Source organism: Trachypithecus francoisi, unplaced genomic scaffold, assembly GCF_009764315.1.
Source record: "Trachypithecus francoisi isolate TF-2019V2 unplaced genomic scaffold, Tfra_2.0 Lachesis_group9, whole genome shotgun sequence".
NCBI classification, from domain to species: domain Eukaryota; kingdom Metazoa; phylum Chordata; class Mammalia; order Primates; family Cercopithecidae; genus Trachypithecus; species Trachypithecus francoisi.
The window spans coordinates 67,330,435-67,354,202 of NW_022681474.1; the positions used below are offsets into that span (position 1 = coordinate 67,330,435).

General features: G+C 35.8%; 1 protein-coding gene across 2 annotated transcripts in view; it reads left to right on the forward strand.

Annotated features, from left to right (window-relative positions):
• The window catches only part of CTNNA3 (catenin alpha 3), a 1,797,749-nt gene that overhangs the window by 955,647 nt on the left and 818,334 nt on the right, over positions 1-23,768 (forward strand). For both annotated transcript variants that reach the window (XM_033209585.1, XM_033209586.1), the window contains exon 9: positions 3,331-3,483. In XM_033209585.1, the coding sequence (XP_033065476.1) occupies positions 3,331-3,483 (153 nt within the window). The remainder of the gene's footprint in view (positions 1-3,330; positions 3,484-23,768) is intronic.

Below are 23,768 nucleotides of genomic sequence, written 5' to 3' on the forward strand. Positions count from 1 at the left end.
AATTTTATATGGTAGTTTCTATCCCCACAGGTTGAGGGTTTCCCCCGGTGGTATGGACGCTGAAGAACTTCCAGGCAGTGTTTATGTTGGGTTGAGAATTTCACAGAGACTAGGAACAGGCCCTGAGACAGAATAACAAAGAGACACAAGGAATGCACACAAGAAGCATGGAATGTCTTCAGAGCACATGTAACAGTTCCCCCAGCAAAAGCTGAAATCAGAGATAGATCCAGAGGATGAGATATAAGGCACCAAAAGTCTATAATGTGTTCATAATAGTGAAGGTAAAGGATCAGGAACCAACAAGTTCGACAGGGGCTGGTGAGAATATTGTGGGTTGGTTGAATTAGTTACACTTTGTTTTATGCATGGGTTAAGATGATTTCCATGGGAGAGATACCTCCCTGCCTCTGACCATATGCTAGCTCCTAAAGGTTTTGTTCACGTCCAACTCAAGTCACTGATTTCTGGACATTTCCTTCTGTCATGGGACGAAAAGATGACAAAGGTTGGCACAATGTGAGACAATAGTTCTTTTTCACCTCTTATTCTTGCTTTGACAATAAATCAATATGTATTTCCAGCAAAGTGATGGGGAGTAATAAGACTTTTTGGCTATAGTTGCAGATGGGAAATTATAGCGATGTCTTTTTTTATGCAAAACAGTCACTCTTTAAACATATATCTCAGAGTAGCAAATACTAAGTCTTGCTTCTTTACGTCACAATCAAATTATTAAAAACAGGAGTTTATACTCACTGTCTTTACCGCCTTGTCTCTCATTTACTCTTCAAACCATAGCAATAGGACTCCTGACCCCACTTTTCCACTGAAACTGCTCTTACCAAGTTTATCAATAACCTCTTAGTAGTCAAGCCCAATGGACAAGTCTCATTCCTTTTTTAAAATTTAACTTATCTTTAAAATTTGGCTCTAATTTTTTTTTGCTGTCAGTCTCTGAGTTTTTCTTTATTGTAATGTTTAATGTATTATTGTAATATTCACTCTTCTACTAGATTATAAGGGATCATGAATTTCCATCTTAACATTTCCTTCAATGCCTTTCTCTTGACAGAAAGATGAGGAAATGGTTTCCAGAAATATTTACTGTGTTGAATGAAATCATTTACACAGAAGAGAAGATTTAACAAGTCCATGATGTGAATATTATAGTTATGTTTGGTAGGATAACTACATTTGAAGAGCATTAACACAGAGATATATCTGAAAGTTTGTCTTTTAGTTGTTGGTAATTTGTCTCTTTGTTTCTTGGCTGTTATCTCAGTCTCTTTTTAGGGCCTACTCTTTAATCTGCATGACTCCTGTAAATGGTAGTGTTTCCTAAGAGGTCCTTCGTGGGTCTCCTCACTCTATATGGTCTCATCCACACTCTCCGTTTGAGTTAGTTCCCATATGCTGGCCCTTCATAGCATATCTCTAGTGTAGATTTCATCTGAGCTTTCCTTCTACATGTCTCAATCAGAATGAAAGAAGAAAAGAATAATCTACAAGTCCCAATTATGAATGAAAGAAGAAAAGAATAAAGGGGAGGATAATCATTTAAAAAATGCCCCCACTCTGAGAAATTAAAAGGAATCTCTACTTTTCTTTTCAGTGTCTGAAACTTACACAACCTGTAGTTCCCAGCTCAAATAAATTAGCGACCTTATGCCTGACTTCCCTGGTGTACTTCCTATAGAGAGCAAACACATTATTCATTCAGTTAAGGTCTTCTCTTTGCCTTGTAACCCCTTAGCACTCTATACTTTGTCCTAGTAAGTGCTCAGTAAATATTAATTAGTTGCCAGTAGTAATTTGCCTTTCTGCATACTAAGCAGAATCCTTCCTTGGGGATCTCCCTGAAGGCTTTCTTAAACTGTTGATAGTCAGAAAATTTTCACAATGCTTCTGAGCAAGCTCACCATTTTGGGCAGAGGTATTTTTCTTCCAGAAACCTATAATTATTACGGATTTATTATTCTATGATCATAATAGAAGACAGTACTTTCTATGTAGCTCTATCATTCAGCTCCCCCAAAATGTATTACCATTCATTCCCAAGTAATCTAAAACTAGACTAAGTATCTATTGGCTTAAAAAAAAAAAAAAAAAACTCTAAAATATAATTTTCACAGAAAAAATTACATTTTTCTGTCTGATAGCTATTTATTTTTTTGTTTTATTGTACAGAGGTTATTAAACTAAATGAAGGGGTTGACTCAAAAACCTTTGGGCCCATTCATAGTTGTTGACATTGTTCGTGAAACATTTCAGGATATTATGATTTTTTTTTGGTGGGGTTGGGGGATGGAATCTCACTCTGTCACCCAGGCTAGAATGCAGTGGTGTGATCACAGCTCACTGCAACCCTTTCCTCCCGGGTTCAAGCGATTTTCCTGACTCAGCCACCCGAGTAGCTGGGAGTACAGGTGCCTGCCACTATGCCCAGCCAATTTTTTTTATTTTTAGTATAGACGGGGTTTCACCATGTTGGCTGTTCTCGAACTCCTGACCTTGTGATTCTCCTACCTTGGCCTCCCAAAGTCTGGGATTACAGTCATGAGCCACTGTGCCCCACCCGATATTATGATCTTTAAAGACTTGATATTATATAAATACAATGAATTAATTTTTCAATGCAGTTTTAAATCTCAGAAAATATCTGCTGACTAGAGTAATTGCCTAATTGTCATTAATAAGCTTACATGTAATCTAATTTAATTGTAGCAGAATGTTATAGTTGTTTCATAATTTAAGGTGTGAGGACAAGAACAATTAATGCAAATGGGGAAAATTGGACATCAAACTCATTTATTATTCTTCCTGCTCTATTAACCTGTTATCAACTGGCATAATCGGTGATCTAACTTGACTTAATTACCATGAAATATACAATTTAGCTAATCAAAATTTATCATCAGGTCCTCCAACAAGGTAGAAAACATTCTATAATTTGTAATTATGAAAATACAAGATGTACAATGTTATTTATACACATGCATACGTATTCTAATAGCACAATTTCTTTGAGCAACAAAGAAAGTAAGTATTACCATTTTTAATCTGACTTCCAGGTTAAATGCAACTTAAGAAAAATTACTTTTGAGAGGAAAGGAACTATTGCTAGATGATTTTTTTTTTTTTGGCTGGATATTTTGTTTTTTAGTTTCTTAAGGGACATTTTTATATATCCTTAAATATTGTGATTTTAGGAACTTGGCAAAAATGAATAAAATGAGTTGTGTAACTACTGAGATTGTAAGAAAAGGAAACAGTGAACTATTTCCTGGAAAAAAAAAAAAAAAACCTGAATTTTTCATTTCTTCTCAGCTCCGCAAGGCTATTATAGATCATGTGTCAGACTCTTTCTTGGATACGACAGTCCCACTTTTGGTCCTCATTGAAGCTGCTAAGAATGGCCGGGAAAAGGAAATAAAAGAATATGCTGCGATATTTCATGAACACACCAGCAGGCTTGTAGAGGTAAGCATGCTAGAACTGTAACTCACTAAAGTCTGGGAGAATGAGGCTCCCATTCTCCATTTATGTTGAATTGTACCCAAATAAAAACTTTTGACACCATGTTACAAATACAGCAGAGTCTGGTCAAGGTAATATGAAGGTATATATGTCCAATTGTATAGATCACTCCACATTGGCTTGTCTTATTTTTTAATGCATATTTTATCAGAACTTCACAAAGGAACTGGCTAAATGCAGATACTTTGATTTATCCTTACAAATATTTTCCTCCCATTCTGACTTAAAAGTATCAAATACTCTATCTCATATTATTTTATTATTTCTCTGCCATCTTTTTGTAGCTGCATTATTCTGTCAGCCTTTCAAGTCATATTTAACTATGTAGCATGACTACAGAACAAGAATGTAGGATATACAGGGTAGAGAGATCCAGGAATAAGTAAGTAGGGGTAGTGAATTGGCTCATGTCCCCATAGGGACAAAAGAAGACAGTAAAGCTATTATTCCTTCTGCTTGGAAAGTGGAGACATGGGAACGCACCATGATTCTTTTGGAGCAGGATAGCATATTGCTGAAGGAGCTGTGAAGTGCTGATAGCTTCCCAGGAGAGAGATAATAGAACTTACTGTATTATGGATATCAATAACAGAAGTATACTTTAAGAGACAGCCCGAATGGAGGAATTTCTAATACAAATAAGATGACAGTATTCACAAGGCCACAAACCAGTGGCAAGAAGTGGGAAATGTTATTTACTAGATCCCTAGAGCTGAGATGATATTCAGTATGGCTCATACTCGTCAGCATGGCTGCACCAGTCATTTATGGCTGGTGTCTACTCTGGTTGTCAGTGGCCATGCCATACGGGTTATTAAATGTTTTGACTGCCACACCTTCCTATACCAGTCATGAATTCTGTGGCAAAATATGTTTTTGTGGCCCAAATGCTTGTAAAGCTTCTGACTAATAATCAGGATGTGAATTGGAATCACACCATTCAATATAACATCTACTAAAAAAGAGAACTTCCCTAACATCTTTAACGTGGATCCATGGGGAGGAGGTTTCCAATGCCGCTAGCATTTGCACTATAAACTCTCTTTCTGGATCTCAATCTCCAGAACTAGAAAATGAAAGGAATGGATGAATACATGATTGCTGCAACTTTTGTAGCCCAAAACTGTTCCACCTCCAACTTTGAAATCTCCTTTGAATTTCCCAAGAACTCTGATAGATACGGCAAGTGTTACCATTTCAATTGGCCTTAGATGTAAATAAAGATACAAAACCCAAACCAAGCTAATTAGAGTTGGAGCTAATTTCCAGGTTATTAAACTAAATGAGGGGTTGGCTCAAAAACCTTTGGGCCCATTCATAGTCATTGACATTGTTAATGAAACATTTCAGGATAATTTTTAATTAATTGAATTATTTATTATTTATCCACTTTTATTTATTCCTTCATCTACACATTCCAGGAAGATTTATTAACTGTACACACAAAAGAATGTTAAAAGTAAGGGGGGAAAGCAATGGGAACAAGTTGTAAAAAACATAACTAAGCATAGTCCCTGACAGTCATAAAAGTGTTATCTAAAAATGTATTCTCTAAGCTGAGGACAGACCAAATTATGAAAACAACTTCTTTTTATGAAATCCTCTGAAAGCAAAACTTGGTTTATGCTGACAAAATTAAATTCCTCTTCCTATTTCTCAATTTAGCTTTTGATGAAGAAGGGTGCCCTGGTCAAACAATTTTAGGAAAAAAGGACTATCTATAGCTCCTCTTGGAAAATTTACATTCTTGAAAAATCCTGAAGCAAAGAGACCACTTTAATTTAATTTACACAAATTAAATCAACTTGTCTCTCTTTCTTTCATGGTACATTACTAAGACACTACCTTCGAGGAACACTTGGGAATGCTACCTTATACCAAATGATGGCTTACTGTTAGTTAGACACAGCTTTAAGAATTGGTTTTAAAGTTGAAGAATTTTGGAAATTCTGCATTCCATGTGAGTTTTAAAAGAAGACACTATTTTGGAATTATGAACTATTGGGAGACTGAAACTGGATCTCATTTAACAAACATGCTACCTTAACACATTATAATGAGATAATGAGATTATATGAGGTTTGGGTGATATATGAGTTCTGGTTTTCACTCTGGTAATGCTTAGAAGCTTTGGTCTAAGTCACTTTCATTTCCAATTAGCTTTTACTATATAACAAACCATCCTGAAATTTAATGGCTTAAACCAACTATTTGTTATCTCTCACTAATCTATGGGTTAACTAGGAAGAGCTGGGCAAATTTTGCTTAAGGTTTCTCATGTGATTGCTGTCAGATACTGGCAGGGAATGGAGCCTGCCAAAGGTTGGCCTGGTCCAGACATGCTAAATGGCATATTCACATGACTGAAAGTGCATGTTAACTGTCAGCTGGGGGCTTAGCTGTTGTTGTCGACTGGTGCATCAATCATTGGCTTCTTCATGTAGCTTCAGCTTTTCACAGCATGGTGGTTGGGTTCTTAGATGAGAAGTCCCAAATGCAAGCAAGAAATAGGAAGTCGAAGTTGTCATTTGTATTCTATTGGTCAAACCAATTACGGAGCCTGCCCAGACACAGGAAAAGGGAGCAGTGAGATTGCATTTCTCAATAGAAGGAATAGCAAAGTATTTGTGGCCACTACTCTTCTCAGGGTTTCATTTGCTTTATCTATAAAATGAAAGTTAGACAGAATAATATCTAAGGTCACTCCAAGTTTCTTAAATTCTATGATGTGACAAATTTTTTTTTCAACTAAGAGACTTACAGACTTATAGTTTCCTATAACAAGAGAAAATGAAAATGATTTTTAGGCATACTGCTTGCACACTAGGTTGTTCCCCACCCCCCCGTGTGTGTGTGTGTGTGTCTATCTCATGAAGAAGAAAAAAAAGTACTGCATTTATCTCCCAGAAAAATCTTTCTTTGAAAGGATATTCCTAACCAAAGCAACAGCGAAAATCATCATTAATTCATTAATTTACTACAAACATTGAGACAGAAGTGTCTATGATAGACTCCTGGAAAACAGGAGAGCCTAAATATATCAGTTTGGGAGGACAATGTGAGTTCTCCTTGTATAGACTGTTTAACAATCCCCCACTTCCTTGCTCCCTACCACCCCACCTCAAAGACATGCACATACACTCATCTTATTCCCTAGTTGGGCAATTTGACATAGCAGGACAGAAAGTCTTATATTCTAAGTGACTTGGAGAAAAAACTGTTATCAACATGTCTGGGTTTTGATACCTCAACCATGTTTGTCAGAGAAATCTAAAATCAGTGAATGTGTTGAAGTAAGACTTAAATGAGAAAAAAGCCCATTTTTAAAGATTTCTATCAAATCTTTGAAGAAAACCTCCACACTGTTAAAGGAACTCTTTAAATAATGGTTAACGTGAAACTTTGACAAAAAGATAGTAAAAAGTAGGACTAAACACAAAGCAGAAAATGAAATACTGAAAAATTATGTGGGTAATAATTTGAAAAACAAAAAGATCTGGGGAATTTGAAAAAACCAACAGGAATGAGGAGGACAGTGGCCGATGAATTTGGTCTGAACATGCCTGTTCTCTGGTGGTGACACATCTGAGGTGTCCCACTGTACTAATACAGGAGGAGGCCTCAGATGCGTCACCACATCTATTATTGTAGTTTAGTATAAAATGATCATGGGTAATGATGGTTATAAAACCCTAGGTAGTGCCAGTAACTAGAGAATCTAGAACTTTGTGACTAATTTTATCTTAGTTATGCTGAACTGAGTACCTGTTATGCAAACTTTTCCTCCTTTGAGCATCCAAGTTACTCTGTGTTCTTGGATCCACAGAACCACAGTTGGGAAGGATAAGAAGTAGTCAGGAGTATTTTAAAAGTCATCTTCACATAGTGATTAGCAATGAATGACAAAGGTGTTCAATTAATGACATATGTGTTCATATGCTCCCCAGTACTTTGATCTAACCTTATTGGTGACTTAGGGCAACATTATCTCTACTGGCTTCTGCCAATAAAATCTATTGAATAGGAAGATAAAAATATGAAATTGGCCGGGCGCGGTGGCTCAAGCCTGTAATCTCAGCACTTTGGGAGGCCGAGACGGGCAGATCACGAGGTCAGGAGATCGAGACCATCCTGGCTAACACGGTGTAACCCCGTCTCTACTAAAAAATACAAAAAAAAAAAAAAAAAAAAACTTGCCGGGCGAGGTGGTGGGCGCCTGTAGTCCCAGCTACTTGGGAGGCTGAGGCAGGAGAATGGCGTAAACCCGGGAGGCAGAGCTTGTAGTGAGCTGAGATCTGGCCACTGCACTCCAGCCTGGGCGGCAGAGCAAGACTCCATCTCAAAATAAAAAAAAAAAAAAAAATGAAATTTAGTTTATAGATAAAAATATTCATTAGTTCTAGAGAGGATTATTGCTTTGAGACTCCTCTGATAGCAAAGTCTATACAGCTCATGCCCAATAAATCCATATTGAATGAAGGAAAACATTTATAGTACCAATTAATTTTAACTTCTTTTTCTTTCTAAAATATTGACTTTGTGGATTCTAGTAACTGGACTTGAAATATATGTCTGAGCTCAGTTACTAAGCAGAGAAGCTCCCTACTCTACTGCATGTAAGTACTTAAAATTAATTCTTCACAGTAATGTTAGTAAATGCCATTACCATTAATTATCAAAAGCAGACACTATAGACTCTATTCCAGAGTTCCATCATAAAAGGTTTCTGACAATTCAACAACATCTTTCAAGCCATTTGCTATCTCAGAGATATAGTTTCTTTTTTTTTTTTTTTTGAGGCGGAGTCTCGCTCTGTCGCCGGACTGGAGTGCAGTGGCCAGATCTCAGCTCACTGCAAGCTCCGCCTCCCGGGTTTTTACGCCATTCTCCTGCCTCAGCCTCCCGAGTAGCTGGGACTACAGACACCCGCCACCTCGCCCGGCTAGTTTTTGTATTTTTAGTAGAGATGGGGTTTCACTGTGTTAGCCAGGATGGTCTCGATCTCCTGACCTCGTGATCCGCCCGTCTCGGCCTCCCAAAGTGCTGGGATTACAGGCTTGAGCCACCGCGCCCGGCCCAGAGATATAGTTTCTAAACCTAATGTGGTAACATAACTATTATTCAGAGGAATGCCATTACATTTAATAAATGCATTATTTATTATTATAAAGGCTATTATGATTAAATGGCTATTATTTAATATTTCTCTAAAATCAATTTTGAAAAATTTCACTCTTGTTTTTGAATTCTATTTGTTTTCTACAAGTCAGTTCATGCTGAACACTACAATCACTACCAACAAAAACAGTGACATCTCCAGAGACCCTATGGATTTTATCATGTTAGTTATCATTAAATATGGTGGTATTAATGATCTAGGCCTGAAATTTCTCTATAAATTGAATAATTTTCTCTATGTGGAAAGCCAGGTTTGTTGGTGCTTCGACTTACTCATCAAAAATTCATCTATCTTTATACACCTTATTTTAGTAAGTTTCATGGGAGCCTTTCATCAGAAAGGAAAAAGTGGGTGGACATTTAATTATAATACTTCCCTACCACCTACAAAGCTGATTGTCCCCGCTCGCAAAATGGTGAGCCAGATTTAGCAAAGCCCCAGTGCCAAGACAGAAGGCTTTAGAGGGGACTCTTGCTGTTTGCAAGAAGTGCTGATTGCTATGAGCTCTACTAATTTCTTTGCTTTTTGACAGAATGCTGCTCAAGTTTCACACATTGCTTTAATTGGTCATCTGTTATCAAATAAGGATATGTTTGATTATAAATAAATACAGCTTTTACAGTCCCCTTCCATTCTTCCTTCTTCTTTCCCTCAAAAAAATATAAAAGAAAAAGAACAAACCCATACTTAACACTTGTACACAAACCAACAACTGTTCTAAGTGAGCATCTTGGCAACTCTCCTGTTTTGGTAGGGAAGGGATGCTATAGTCAGAAATGCTTTTACTTATGTAGAACAGAGCACACCGGTGTGACTGCCCACTCCCTGGCTTATAAACTGCTCAGCATCGTATTCCTTTTAGTGTTAGAAAGATGTGGCTGAACATGACCCTTAAAAGCCTAACCTGAATGTACAGTGAGTTCCTTTCTATGTTGCAGTGATTTCTGTATGCATTTTCCACTGACAGTGTTTGGAATATAAGAAAAGGGTAATGATTCATTTATAGAAAAGTAAGAGCCTTCCCACAGTCAAGTATAGATATTTTTAAATGGAATATTAGTGTCTTAGAATTCAGAGAAAAGAGAAAACTACATGGAATTATAGTAGTTTGGGAATTGGCAAGAAGTAAACAATAAGTTGAACCTTAAAAACTAGGCAGGCATTGGATTTTGTTTTAAAAGAACTCCAAGTAGAGATAACAGCATGAATAAAGGCACAATGCTCATTCCTGTGTTCCAGGAATACTGTAAAAAAGAAATCTAGATAGCTAAGTTGGCAGGAGCATGAGATGGGATACAGGCAGTTGAATAGCCTTAAATATTTGATTATCAGGCTGCACAGGTTAGACTTCATCTTGTATAGCTGGCAGTAATATATTTGGAGAACTGTGGTATCTCCTCATCAGGAAAGGGACTAAAGGGAAGTCATATTTTAGTAGAGCCTGCGTATGGACTGTTTTGCATCTGAATACAAAAATTTCTAACCTCTAACAATTGATTCTAATCTCACAAACATAGATTGCATTTAAAATAAACTGCATTTAAAACCTAACTTATTATCATACATAAAAGAGAGAGAATAGAACTATTTTTAATAATGAACTTGAAACAGAAAAGCAAGTGCCCCAGGACTTAACAGCACTAGGTTAAGGCTAGCCAATAGGAATTGAAAGAAATTACATGTATAGTTTTAAATTTTCTAGGATCCACACTAAAAAGAGTAAAAATCTAAACAGGTAAACTGATTTTAATGTGTTTCATTTAATTCAATATACCCCAAACACTGTAATTTCAATATAAATCAAATCAATATGAAAGCCACTAATGAGATATTTTATATTTCTTTTTTATGCTAAGACTTAAAATCTGGGATTATATTTTATATTTAAAGCCCATCTTAATCTACCCTGGCCACATTTTAAGTGCTCAGTAGCCACATGGCTGGTGGCCAGATATCAGGCAGTGCAGTTCTAGGTAGATAATGAGCAAGTTGAGAGCAGAAGTGTCTTTATTCATTTATTTAACACATATGTCTTTAAAGTCTATTGTGACCATATACTGTGCTGGACCCTGGACATACTGTCTAGAACCTTTGTTTTTGTTTCCTAGTCTGACATTTAGTAAGCACAGTGTTCAATAAATATTGAATGAATTATTGAATAAATGAACATCTATTAACCCTATAGAAAATCTTGAAATATGCATAACAACATGATTTATTGAGTAATGTATGAAATATGGAGACAGACTTGGGTTTGAATCCTGACGAGGTGTTCTTAGGAAAAACACTTAATAGCTCTTATTTCTGCGTTGTAAAAGAGATGCTCCACTGCAACATGAAGAAAGTAGGATCCTATGAATACCAACGCATTAAAGTACCAAATGCCACACAATGTGGACATCATCGTTCAGGAAACATTTGTCTTCCCTTTCCTCTCTAATTTTTTTTCTCAAAAATCTTGCCTGAAAAGAGATCACCTGAATCTTCAGATACCTCTGACAAATTTTCCTTTTGAAAATTTCACCTAAGGTAATTTTCAAATGTATATAGTTGTTGGACCCTTGTATCCAACTTTCAATTTTAGATAGAATTGTTTTTCAGCAACATTAACAGGTCAAAAGTTGTCATATGCAAAATCCTCTGCTAAAATTATGTACCCAAGGTTCTTTTGTTGTCGTTTGTTTATTTGAGACGAGTCTGTCTGTCGCCCAGGATGGAGTGCAGTGACATGATCTCAGCTCACAGCAACCTCTGCCTCCTAGATTCAAGAGATTCTCCTGCCTCAGCCTCCCAAATAGCTGGGATTACAGGTGTCCACCACCGTGCATGGCTAATTTTTGTATTTTTAGTAGAGACGGGGTTTCACCATGTTGACCAGGCTGGTCTCAAACTCCTGACTTAAGGTGATCTGCCTGCCTCAACTTCCCAAAGTGTTGGGATTACAGGCGTGAGCCACTGTGCCTGGCCCAAAGTTTTGATATGCAATTAATTGGTGTGTGAAACTTCTCTGAACTTGGAAACTTCCCCAGATTGATCTCCAACATGGTATTTGGTCAAGAGGTAACAAGCAAACATGCTAATTGACGACTAGCTGAAGAATAATCCCAGTCTTGAAACCAAACTTTGTTTTAATCATCAGCCTGATCATGCACTTTGGGGATGATCTGTTCTTTTTAATCAATTCACTATTCCACTCAATTAAACACAAGCATAATGAGTCCCTACAATGTGCTCTTTAGGGCTTATATATACAGAACCCTACTGTTTAAAGCCTCGTTCCATTTTTGTCTTTTGTGTTTTAAAATGAGTAAGTTCTACTCCCATGCTGAAGTGCTTTTAACAAATCACTGAATTTTGGAATTCAGTTTCATAATCTATAAATGGAGGATGTGATATTAAAATAACTTTCTCCATTCCTGGCATTCAGTTTCTAAAAACCAGAGGGGAGAGTTATTTTATTTGTTTCATATGTGTAGGTAATTTGATGGTGAATAGAAGAGGCTAGTTAACTAGACATATTGCAGGAGTGGTTATTTTATGGCTTTTATAGGATGAAAATAACTTTTAAAATAATAAAAAGTAAAGGGAAGAAAATAAAGGAAAATAAATAAAATATTTAGTAATCTGTGCCAAAATCATGCGAAGTACTTTGCACTCATTACCTCATTATATCAATGCTCACAATGATGGAGATAAATACTATTATTACCATTTTGCTGATAAGGAAACCCTAGCTGAGAGAAATTAAGTAACTCACTTAAGATCACACAGCTAATATATGAAAGAGTAGATATCAGCTCAGTTCTATCAATGCCAGAGATTAAACGGATAAAGGTAGCATAATAAATTTAAAAGTAGAAAGTGAGCCCAAGTTTTATGTTTAATTATTTAAATGAAGAGAAGAGAAACCTTTCTGAACACTTTTGGGCAAAAGACCTGCTATTGAGTACATCAGGCTGCAAAAATTCTGAGTTGATTAGATTTCTTCTTATTCTGGCTTCCTTAATTAGAGAAGCAGAGAGCTGGGAAGCCCACACTTCTGCCTGTAAAATCTGCATGCAATCATTCTTTCTAACTCTTGAGTAACTGCTTACCTATTGCTTAGTGATTAGCCCAGGACACCAGACCTACAAAAATCAGTCATCATCTTCTAATGAGAAAGTACAAGTAGTCCATTTGTAGGTTGATTGCTCGGAATCGTTTTGTCTTTTAACCAGTGTTGTGTATACTAGTTAGCTTCCTTACTTAATCCTCAATAGGTTATTGAGTTCCTATTAGAAGTATAGAATGGAAGGGCATTTTATTAGGAATATTCTTCCTAATCTTTAAAATGAATTTAGAGTTGCCGCTCCCTGTCACTCAGCCCCCTCTCAGCCCTAAGGTAGAGACAGAAAATTCACATGGTTACAGTAGGTTAAAAAGAAGTAATGAGTGAAAGAAAGAGCTCAGCAGCTTGAGGCTGTGGTGAAATAATGCGTATACACCCAGTCTAAAGAGGTTGGCCTCAACTTATCCCCAGTCAATTATTGCTGTGCATGAATGCAGGCCTAGTGTTGACAGACATTCACATTTCTCAAAAGAACTAAGAAATACGGATTTCAATGTAAAAGCCTGTTTATTTTGAAGTGTAGACAGCTAAATCAATTTAAAACAAAATTAAAGCAAAAATACAATCCCATCACTTATGACAATATATAATGCCAAGAATCACTAGTTTTGCAATTTCTGGTCTAGAGTCGAGTTTTGAAAAGACAAGACTCAACAAGATGGATTTTTGTTAAAGATGTCGATAAGATCTAGAGAATGTTATTTTGGTGAGAATCAGGTATTGCAACTATCTAATAAAATATAGGAAGGGAACTTGATTTAGGGAAGTAGGTTCTTCCCAGCTTTCTTTCCTGTAGTGATTTATCTTGAATTAGGAGGTGAATTGAAGTGGATTAGAGAAACACAGAGGAGATCAGCTGTTTCCCCTTTATCTCCTCTGCTGCTTACAAGCAATATTAGGGTAGGGGTCGAGAGAGGAAGGGGGACCTTGCCAAAGGATCATTCATGTGTGTATTAGACCTAGTTAAATCTGTAGCTTTGTATATCCAGAAAGTTCCTTTCATGAGAAAATTAACTAGGTTTGGTGCTTTCTGCAACACGGAAATGTTAGAGTTGATGCCTTTTAAGAAATGCTCCCATCACTAAAAAACAAAGTCAAATTTACTCTGAATTGCATTGATCACTTTGTCTAAGGTATAAGCAACTTGAGGAGACTTGAGTTTTCAAAATCACGTTGGCATTTTTATGAAATTATATGTGGAGTTCCAATATAAAAGTGAAAGATCCTTAGAGAGTTTCACTTTGGTGCTTTGAATTAGCCTAATGACTGTGTATTACAAATTATCTCTCTTCCTCTCCTTTTTTCACTCTAAAGTCTTCCTCTCATTATTTTATTTCAGCTATTGGTCTAGTCAGATCATTGGGTCAAAGGAGAACTATCTACATTGCTTTAAATTTTTCTTAGCTAGCAATATGATGTTTAAAGTTTGCATTATGCTTGCAAAAGGCCAAATGTTCTTCAAATAAATTTAAAAATAAAACAGAAGCACTGCTGGTGCTAGATATTCAATCACAATCAGAGGAAGTATATGCTGCCCTTTTGGATCCTAGCATTTAGGAGGAGCTAAATATGAGCAAATGGCAATTGTGTATGGTTGTAATAACTGATGAACTACTGGGTCCTATGGGAACTTATGTGGAGATTGAGTTAGTTTAGGATTAAACATTCCAATTTTGAGAAGTAGGCTTCTAAACTATGAACTAAAGAGAATGTAGGGGTTAAAAGTTGAATTAGGAAAAGAAGATGAGAATAGAGGGAAAGTTTAGAGACAGAAGGACTGGCAACATTTAGACTGAAGAATGAGTATAGATTTCTATTTGTAAACAAATATTTATTTCTGTAGTAGACACCCAGAAGCGGATTTGCTGAGTCATATGGAACATGTATGCTTAACTTTATAAGAAACTGCCGAACTGTTTTCCAAAGGGGCTAGACTATTTTGCATTCCCACTAACAATGTATGAGAATTCTAGTTGCTCCACATCCTTGCCAGTATTTCATATTGACAATTTGTGTATGTGTTCTGTTTTCTGCTATTTTTAATATGTATGTAGTATTATTTCATAATGCTTTAACTTGCATTTCCCTAATTACAAAGTCATTTTATATGATATAAGTCATGTACTATACAATTCACTAGTTTCGATTGTTTCCAATATTCCAGAGTTGTGCAACTATCACCACAATCAATTTTAAAACATTTTTTCTATCTCCCTCAAACTAGGGAACTATTAATCTACTATTAATCTATCAAACTATTAATCTAATTTCAAGCCCTATTTTCTATCTCTACACATTTTCTTACTCTGGACGTTAAATATAAAGGAACTATACAATATGTGGTCTTTATAACATTTTTTTCACTCAGCATAATGTTTTCAAGGTTCATCTATGTGTAGTATGCATCAGTACTTCATTCTTGCTATGGCCAGTTCTGTTGTATACTGTTGTGTACCACACTTCATTCTCTCTCCATGTGTTGGTGAACATCTGGGTCATTTCCACTTTTTTGGGTGTTATGAATAATTCTGATGAACATCTATATACAAGTTTGTGTGTAGATGTACTATTTCATTTCTGTTGGATATATACATAGAAATGACATTTCTGGGTTTCGGTCATATGATAACTCTATGTTTAGCAGTTTGAGAAAGCATTAAACTGTTTTTCAGTGGTGCCAGGATCTACCATTTTACATTCTCATCTGCAGTGTATGAAGGCTTCAATTCTCTACATGCCAACAGTTGTTACTATTTGTCTTTGATTATAGCCATTATAGTGGGGGTGAAGTGGCTTTTCTCCATATATTCCTGTTGGCTAATGATATTGAATAGCTTGTCATGTGCTTATTGTTCATCTGTATACCTTTTTAATAGAAATATCTGTTTGGATCCTTTGCCCATTTTTATGAATTCTAGATGTAACCCCCTTATCAGATATATGATTTGCAAAATTTTTCTTCCATGCCGTGGGTTCTGTTTTCCCTTTCTTGATGGTATCCTCTGAAGCACAAAAGTTTTACTTTTTGACTAAATGCAACTTATCTATTTTTTTTCTTTTGTCATCTGTGCATTTGGTTCCATATCTAAGAAGTCATTGCCTAATCCAATTTCATAAAGATTTATTTTTATATTTTCTTCCATGAGTTTTATACTTTTAGCTCTCATACTTAGATGTTTGATCTATTTTCAGTTATGTTTTGCACTTGGTGTTAGATAAGAGTCCAATTTCATTCTTTTGCATGTAGATTCCCATTATTCCAGGTCATTTCTTGAAAAGACAATTATTTTTCAATTAAATTGCTTTAAATAAATCAACACTAAATGTGAGGGTTTATTTCAAGATTCAATTCTATTCCATTGATCTATATGTCAACCTTTATGCCAGTACCACTCTATCTTGATTACTTTATCTTTGCAGTAAGATTTAAAACCAGAAAGTATGAGTCCTCCACTATTGTCCTTCTTTTTATTAAGGTAGTTTGGCTTTTATAGATTCCTTTTATGTCCATAGGAATCTTAGGATAAACTTGTCATTTATTCAATGACAATCTGAAATTTTGATAGGAATTGCATTGAATCTGTAGATCAGTTTGGGAGTATATCCATCTTAACAACATTACATCTTCTGATCCATGAACATGGGTTGTTTTTCTACTTATTTAGATCTCCTTTAATTTTTTTCAACAATGTTTTGTAGCTTTCAGTCTGCACTCATTTCATTAAATATATTCAGTAAATTTTATTATCAATAAATTTTATTCTATTTGATGCTATTGTAAATGGAATTGTTTCTTAATTTCATTTTCAGATATTTTATTGCAGTGTATTGAAATAGAATTTATTATATATATATTTATTCATTTATTTATTTCTTTTTTTGAGATGGAGTTTCATTCTTTTTGCCCAGTTTAGAGTGCAATGGTGTAATCTCGGCTCACTGCAACTTCTACCTCCCAGTTTCAAGCAACATTCCTGCCTCAGCCTCCCAAGTAGCTGGGATTACAGGCACACGCCACCACACCCAGCTAATTTTGTATTTTTAGTACAGACAGGGTTTCACCATGTTGGCCAGACTGGTTTTGAACTCCTGACCTCAGGTGACCTGCCCACTTCAGCCTCCCAAAGTGCTGGGATTACAGGTGTGAGCCACCATGCCTGGCCTGTTATTTGTACATTAATTTTGAATCTTGCAACCTTGCTGAACTTTTTAGCTCTAATTGTTGTTGTGTGCATGTGTGTTCCCTGAAAGGGCTATATATACAAAGCATTCCCAAAAGGCTAACAGTGAAGAAAGCAAAGAGTGAGGCAGACAGATCTAGATTATAGGAAAAGAGTGATTTATTGGGAGAACTTACAAATGGAAGCATGTCTTATGCAGCTGCAAGACAGGTAGATCTCTGCACTATGACTCCCTAGTCACAGGGCTTTAATTTGGGGAAAAAGTGTACGTGCTCTGGAAGGAATGAGTAGGTAGCTATGGGCCTCTTAGCCTATGATGTATGCAACACCATCGAGGGTTGTCTTGGAGGAAAGGGAAAACTTACAGTGAACAGGTATTTCTATATAAAAAGTAACACAACGGCTAGACATCTTGGAGGTATTCCTAGACTTAGGGTTAGTCAGGAGTCACATGGCAGATTAACATTTAAATAGAGTCACTCTTGTTCATACAGTGTGTGTGTGTATTCCCTAGGACTTTCTATATACAAGATCATATCATCTGAGAATATAGCTATTCTTCTTCCTTTCCAATTTGGATATCTTTTATTTTCAAGCCCTATTTTCTTATTTTTGCATTGTTTAAAGTTGTTTATGTATTTAGAATGCAAGTTTTTTATTATTTATGGGATTTATAAATATGTTCTCTGTTTCTATGGCTTGTTTTTCTAATGTCTTCAGAGTATCTTGTCCATGGCAGAACTTTTAATTTCAATGAAATCAAATTTATTAAATTTACTACATATGGATTACGCTTTTATGATTTATATAGGAAACTTTTGTCTAATCCAGAGTTATGAAGACTTTCGTCTATGTTTCTCTGGAAGTCTGATAATTTTAGGGTTTGCATTAATGATTGTATATTAGTTAATTTTTGTATGTGGTGTGAAATAAGGGGTCAAAGTTCACTTATTTGTTGCATATGGATGTCTAATTGTTTCAGCCTTATTTGCTGAGAAGACTGTCATTTGTCTTTTAAATCATGTTTGTACCTTTGTGAAATATCTATTGGCCTATATGTGCGGGTATGCCTCTGGTCTCTGTGTTCTGTTTCATTGATCTGTGTGTCTACCGTTTATTCAAGATTGTCTTTAAAACTGTAGCTTTATAGTAAGTTATGAAATCAGGTGTTGTCAGTCCTCTAACTTCTTTTTTTAAAGAAAATTGTTTTGGATACTCTATTTCTTTTGTTTTTCCATGTAAATTTTAGTATAAACCTATCAGTACCTATACAATTATTGTTACGATTAAGATAGAAATAATATTGAATCGCTCTATTAGTTTACAAAGGATTGAGATCTGAACAGTATTGAGTTCTCCAATCCACAAACATGGTTTATCTCTCCAATTATTCAGGCCTCCTTTGATTTTTTAAATCAATGTTTATAGATTTTAGCATTCAAACATTTTTAATTGCTAAAAAATTTGCCACCTGTTTTTATACTACATAAATCCATTGTAAGCTTTTTAACTTACTTTGTTGGTTTATGTGTTTTTCTTTTTTGCGTGTGGTACATTTAAAAGAAATTTTAGGAAAGTTGCCCATTAAATTAACTGATTTGATGTAGAAACTAATTTAAGTAAGAAACTTGATACTGCTTTTACAATAAAAACTTGTTAGAACCTTGGAAGGCAGTGTAGTCTAATGTAGTAGGAAAGAGCATGGAGTCAAACAAATCCTGATTTCAATACCATGTGAATCTGAGCAACTTAGCCCATAATTCTCTCATTAGGAAGATGAAGACAATGTCTATGGACAGCACACCTATTCATTTATTGGGAAAATTCAATGAGGTAGTACAAATAATACTGCAATAAATATAAACCTAAAAAGTCCTGGGTTGGGAAAAATAAATAAAAATGTCTTTGTTTGTAGATGACATGATTGTCTATATCAAAAATCCAAAAGCATTGACTAAAAAAGGCTTTCTGGAACTAACAAGTGATTGTACCAAAGTTGCAAAATATATGATTAATATACAAAAGTCAACTGATTTCCTATATACTAGCAAGAAACAAGTGGACAAGTGGATTTTCTTTTTTCTTTCTTTCTTTCTTTTTTTTTTTTTTTTTTTTTTTTTCTGAGACAGAGTCTCACTCTGTCACCCAGGCTGCAGTGCAGTGGCACAATCTCGGCTCACTGCAACCTCTGCCTCCCAGGTTCAAGTGATTCTGCTGCCTCAGCCTCCTGAGTAGGTGGGATTACAGGCATGCAGCACCATGCCAGGCAAATTTTTGTATTATTAGTAGAGATGGGGTTTCACCATATTGGTCAGGCTGGTATCGAACTCCTGACTTTGTGATCCACCTGCCTTGGCCTCCCAAAGTGCTGGGATTATATGCATAAGCGACCACACCCGGCCTGGAATTTTAAATTAAAAACATATTATCATTTACCTTAACACGCTCAAAAATGAAATACTTAGGTATACATTTAAAATCTCTATGAGGAAAACTACAAATCTTTGATGAAAGATATTTTAGAAGTCTAAATAAATGGAGATACTCCATATTTGTGTGTAGGAAAACTCAGTATTGTCAAACATGTCACTTCTTCACAACTTTATAGATTCAATGCAATCTCAATACAAATCTTAGCAAGTTATTTTGTGGACCTTGACAAATTACTTCTAAAGTTTATATGAACAGGTAAAAGACACGGAATAGCCAACTCAATATTGGAAGAGAAGTGCAACATTGGAGGACTGACATTACCTGCCTTCAGGCTTTATTGTAACGCTATAATGATTGAACCAGTGTGGTATTTGTACAAAAAAGGTAAATAGATAAATAGTATAGAATAGAGAACATAGAAATAGATGCACATAAAGATAGTCAACCAATATTTGACAAAGGAGCAAAAGCATTACAATGGAGAGAAGATAGTTTTTCAGAAATAATGCTGAAACTACTGGACATTCAAATGTGGAAAAATGAATCTTTACACATCCCCAACACTCTGCTCAAAAATTAACTCAAAATGGGTCATAGACTTAAATGTAAACTGCAAAACCATAAAACTTTTAGAAGATAACATAGGAGAAAATCAAGATGATTTTGAGAATGACAACAACTGTTTAGATACAACATCAAAGTTATGATCAATGAAGGAAACAATTGATATGCTGGACTTCATTAAAATAAAAGCAATCTGTTCTTCAAAAGATAATATGAAGAGAATAAGAAAACAAAGCCACACATAGGAATAATATATTTGAAATACATAGATTTGATAAAGGACTGTTATCATCCAAAATGTACAAAGTACTCTTAAAACTCAACAATAAGAAAACAACCAAACTGAAAAATGAACTGAAGGCCTGAACAAATCTCTAACCAAAGAAGATATATGGATGTCCAATAAGCATATGAAAAGACGTTCAACATCATATATCATTGGGGAATTGCCAACTAAAACAACAAGATATTATTACACATCTAATACAATGGCCCAAAATCCAAAATACTGGCGATACCAAGTGTTGGTAAGGATGCTGAGCAAGAAGCATTGTCATTCATTGCTGGCAGGAATGCAAAATGGTACAGCCACTTTGGAAGACAATTTGGCAGTTTCTTGCAAAACTAAACATACTCTTACCATAAGACCCAGCAATCACACTCCTTGATATTTACCCAAGGTATTTGAAAACTTATGTACACACTAGAACTTCTGCATGGATGTTAATAGAAGCTTTATTCATAATTGCCAAAACATGAAAGAAATCAAGATGTCCTTCAGTAAGTGAATGAACAAATAAACTGTGGTATATTCAGACAATGGAATATTTCTCAACCCTGAAAAAAATGAGCTACCAAGCCATGAAAAGACATGGGAGAAACTGAAATGCATAGTGACTAAGTGAGAAGAGCCAATCTGAAAGTCTACATCCTATCTGATTCCAACAATATGACATTTGGAAAAGGCCAAGCTATGTGGACAGTAACAGATTAGTGGTTGCCAGGGGTTAGTGAAGAGGGAGAGGTGAGGAGATAGAGCACAGAAGATTTTCAGGGCAGTGAAACTATTTTGTACTTCCAGTGGTGGATACATGTTATTATTGTCAGTACCCATAGAATGTACACCACTAGGAGAATCTCTTTCTTTCTTTTTCTTTTTCTTTTTCTTTTTTTTTTTTTGAGATGGTGTCCCCCTCTGTTGCCCAGGCTGGAGTGCAGTGGCACAATCTCGAATCACTGCAACCTCTGCCTCCCAGATTCAAGTGATTCTCCTGCCTCAGCCTCCTGAGTAACTGGGATTACAGGTGCCTGCCACTACTGCCGGCTAATTTTTTTTTTTAGTAGTGATGGGGTTTCACTATGTTGGCCAGGTAGTCTCGAACTCCTGACCTCGGGTGATCCGCCTGCCTAGGCCTCCCAAAGTGCTGGGATTACAGGTGTGAGCCACTGCGCCCAACCTAGGAGAAAATCTTTATGTAAACTATGGACTTTGGGTGATAATGAAGTGTCAGTGTTCATTGATTGTAACAAATGTACCGCTGTGGTGCAGGATATAGACAGAGGGGAATATTGTCTGTGTGTGAGGATGGGGTGTATGGGAACTCTCTGTACTTTCTGCCTAATTTTTCTGAGCACCTAAAATTGCTCTAAAAATAAACTGAATTAATTAATTATTTTATTAATTATTAATTGGTTTATTCATTTAACAAATCCCAGGTAAAATGAAAATCTGGTGGGATAAAAGAAATGCTGAGACAATGTCCCATTTAAAAATGTCTTTTATTAGTGAAAATTTTAATTTATCTCTGATCAACAGTTAAATAATATCATTTAAGCATTTTTGTTTAAACATAGAAACTCCAGGATATTAATTATATAGGAGCTGCAGTACATCTATCAGCTAGCAGCATGTCAGCTATAAAATATACCTAGGAAAGCAGCCACAAGAGGACATTCACACTCAAATTAGCAGATTTATCTGATTTCAAAAATGGAACAGTTTTTAACTACATTGGCAAGGAGCAGAACAGAAACATGAAAACAGTAGTATCATTTTTTTAAAAGATAACCTTGAAGTCAGTGAAAATGTCTGTGGAATTGCTTTTTAAACACAGAGACGCATAAATGAATCTCGTATTTTTGTTTTCAGAACTTTGAAGGTTATTAATCTCCAGATTTTTACGTTTTATGTAATCAAACGTTTTCAATTTCCAAAGCCCCTGTGCAGTTAGCTTCCCTCGTATAGGCTTGGCATGAGGTGGTGCTGATACCTTTGATGCCAGAGTCAATGAGTTCTGTGGTAAGGACTGACAGCAGGAAGCACAGACACCAACTTTCTTTAAGAAATGGACTGTCACTGTCAATTCTGCTGTGTAGAAGTCTGGACTCTGCTGTGTAGAAGTACAAACATCCCATTTGACCTATGAGTTCGTGCCAGTGGAGAAAAAAATCCCCTCACTGTAGACGTAATTGTATTATTTTTATGATTGTTATAAACCTTTTTTAAAAAGCAAGAGAAAGATAAATGAGGAAAAGCATAGGGATCACCCAGGATTTATCTATTTCTTTGCTTGTTTCTAGGATACCTTCCTCCCTAAGAATTGGAGCAGAACAGCCCACACCAGAGTAGTTATTCATCACAGGCCCAGGTGTCTCTGCTTTTGGAATCCTGTTTTCTAAATCCCCCAGTATATGAAAATCACATTTCCATGACCAACCCACATGTAATTTCTGGCATTTGTGGTCAGTCTTAGACATTTTCTGCAGGGAGCTAGTAAAGATTAGATATGAGTTATGACTGGCAGATAGCTAAGTGATGTGCATAGGTCAGTTTTCCATAATTCAATTTATGTTCAGAAAATTCACAACTATAAAGCTAACTGCTGCATTAAAACAGGATTGTAGTGATGCCGTGGGAGTGTGACCTGCAGGCAGTTTTACCAGAGCTAGAGAGGTCTCAAGGTTTCCATGGTGTGATCATTATTTAAAGGCAGACTTCCTAATCACAAATATGGCTACTATTAACTATTTAGTTTTGAAGAATTTCAAGTTTATTTATTATTTTCCTAAGAGTAGGAAGCAGTTATTTTGACCTTCTTCACAGACTGAGTGCCTTTTCTATCCAAGATATGAACTCACAGTAAAAAATTAAAAAGCATTAAGGCCCGAGACAATATATACTCTCTAAGCTTGTAAACAACATTTAAGTGAAATAAAGTCAAAACATTTGAATTAGGTTCTATTCCTGGCTCTGTCACTTGACTTTGGCTATTATGCCTTTGGATAAAATAGATTTCACCAGCATTTTATTTCTGTTATGCTTTTAATCTCCATCAGACTGATTAAAAGACTTTTTTTCTCTTGGAAAACATCTTGAGATTATTGACTGAAAATGTATAAAGTATGCTGTGAATAATCCCTACTAATTCCTAATCACAGTTCCATGACACTGCATTCCTTTGTGCACATGTGCGTGCATGCACGCACACACACACATTCACACAGTGCATCCATTTTTGGCAACATATAAAAGGAATATTTTTAAAGTTGTGGATGCAGACTTTTAAGGATTGACTCTACTGGGAGAAAAATAGTTGTGCAAAATTTGATACTTGTGGGGAGTCAAGGGACTCTCACTTTCGTCTCTCTACCACAATTTTTGTGTGGAGAGACATAGAAGATATCCACTTATAGTGACTGAACCTTGCAGTGAGTGAAACTTGTAGTGAGTGAACCGCTTGTGATTCCATTTCCTCAAATGCAG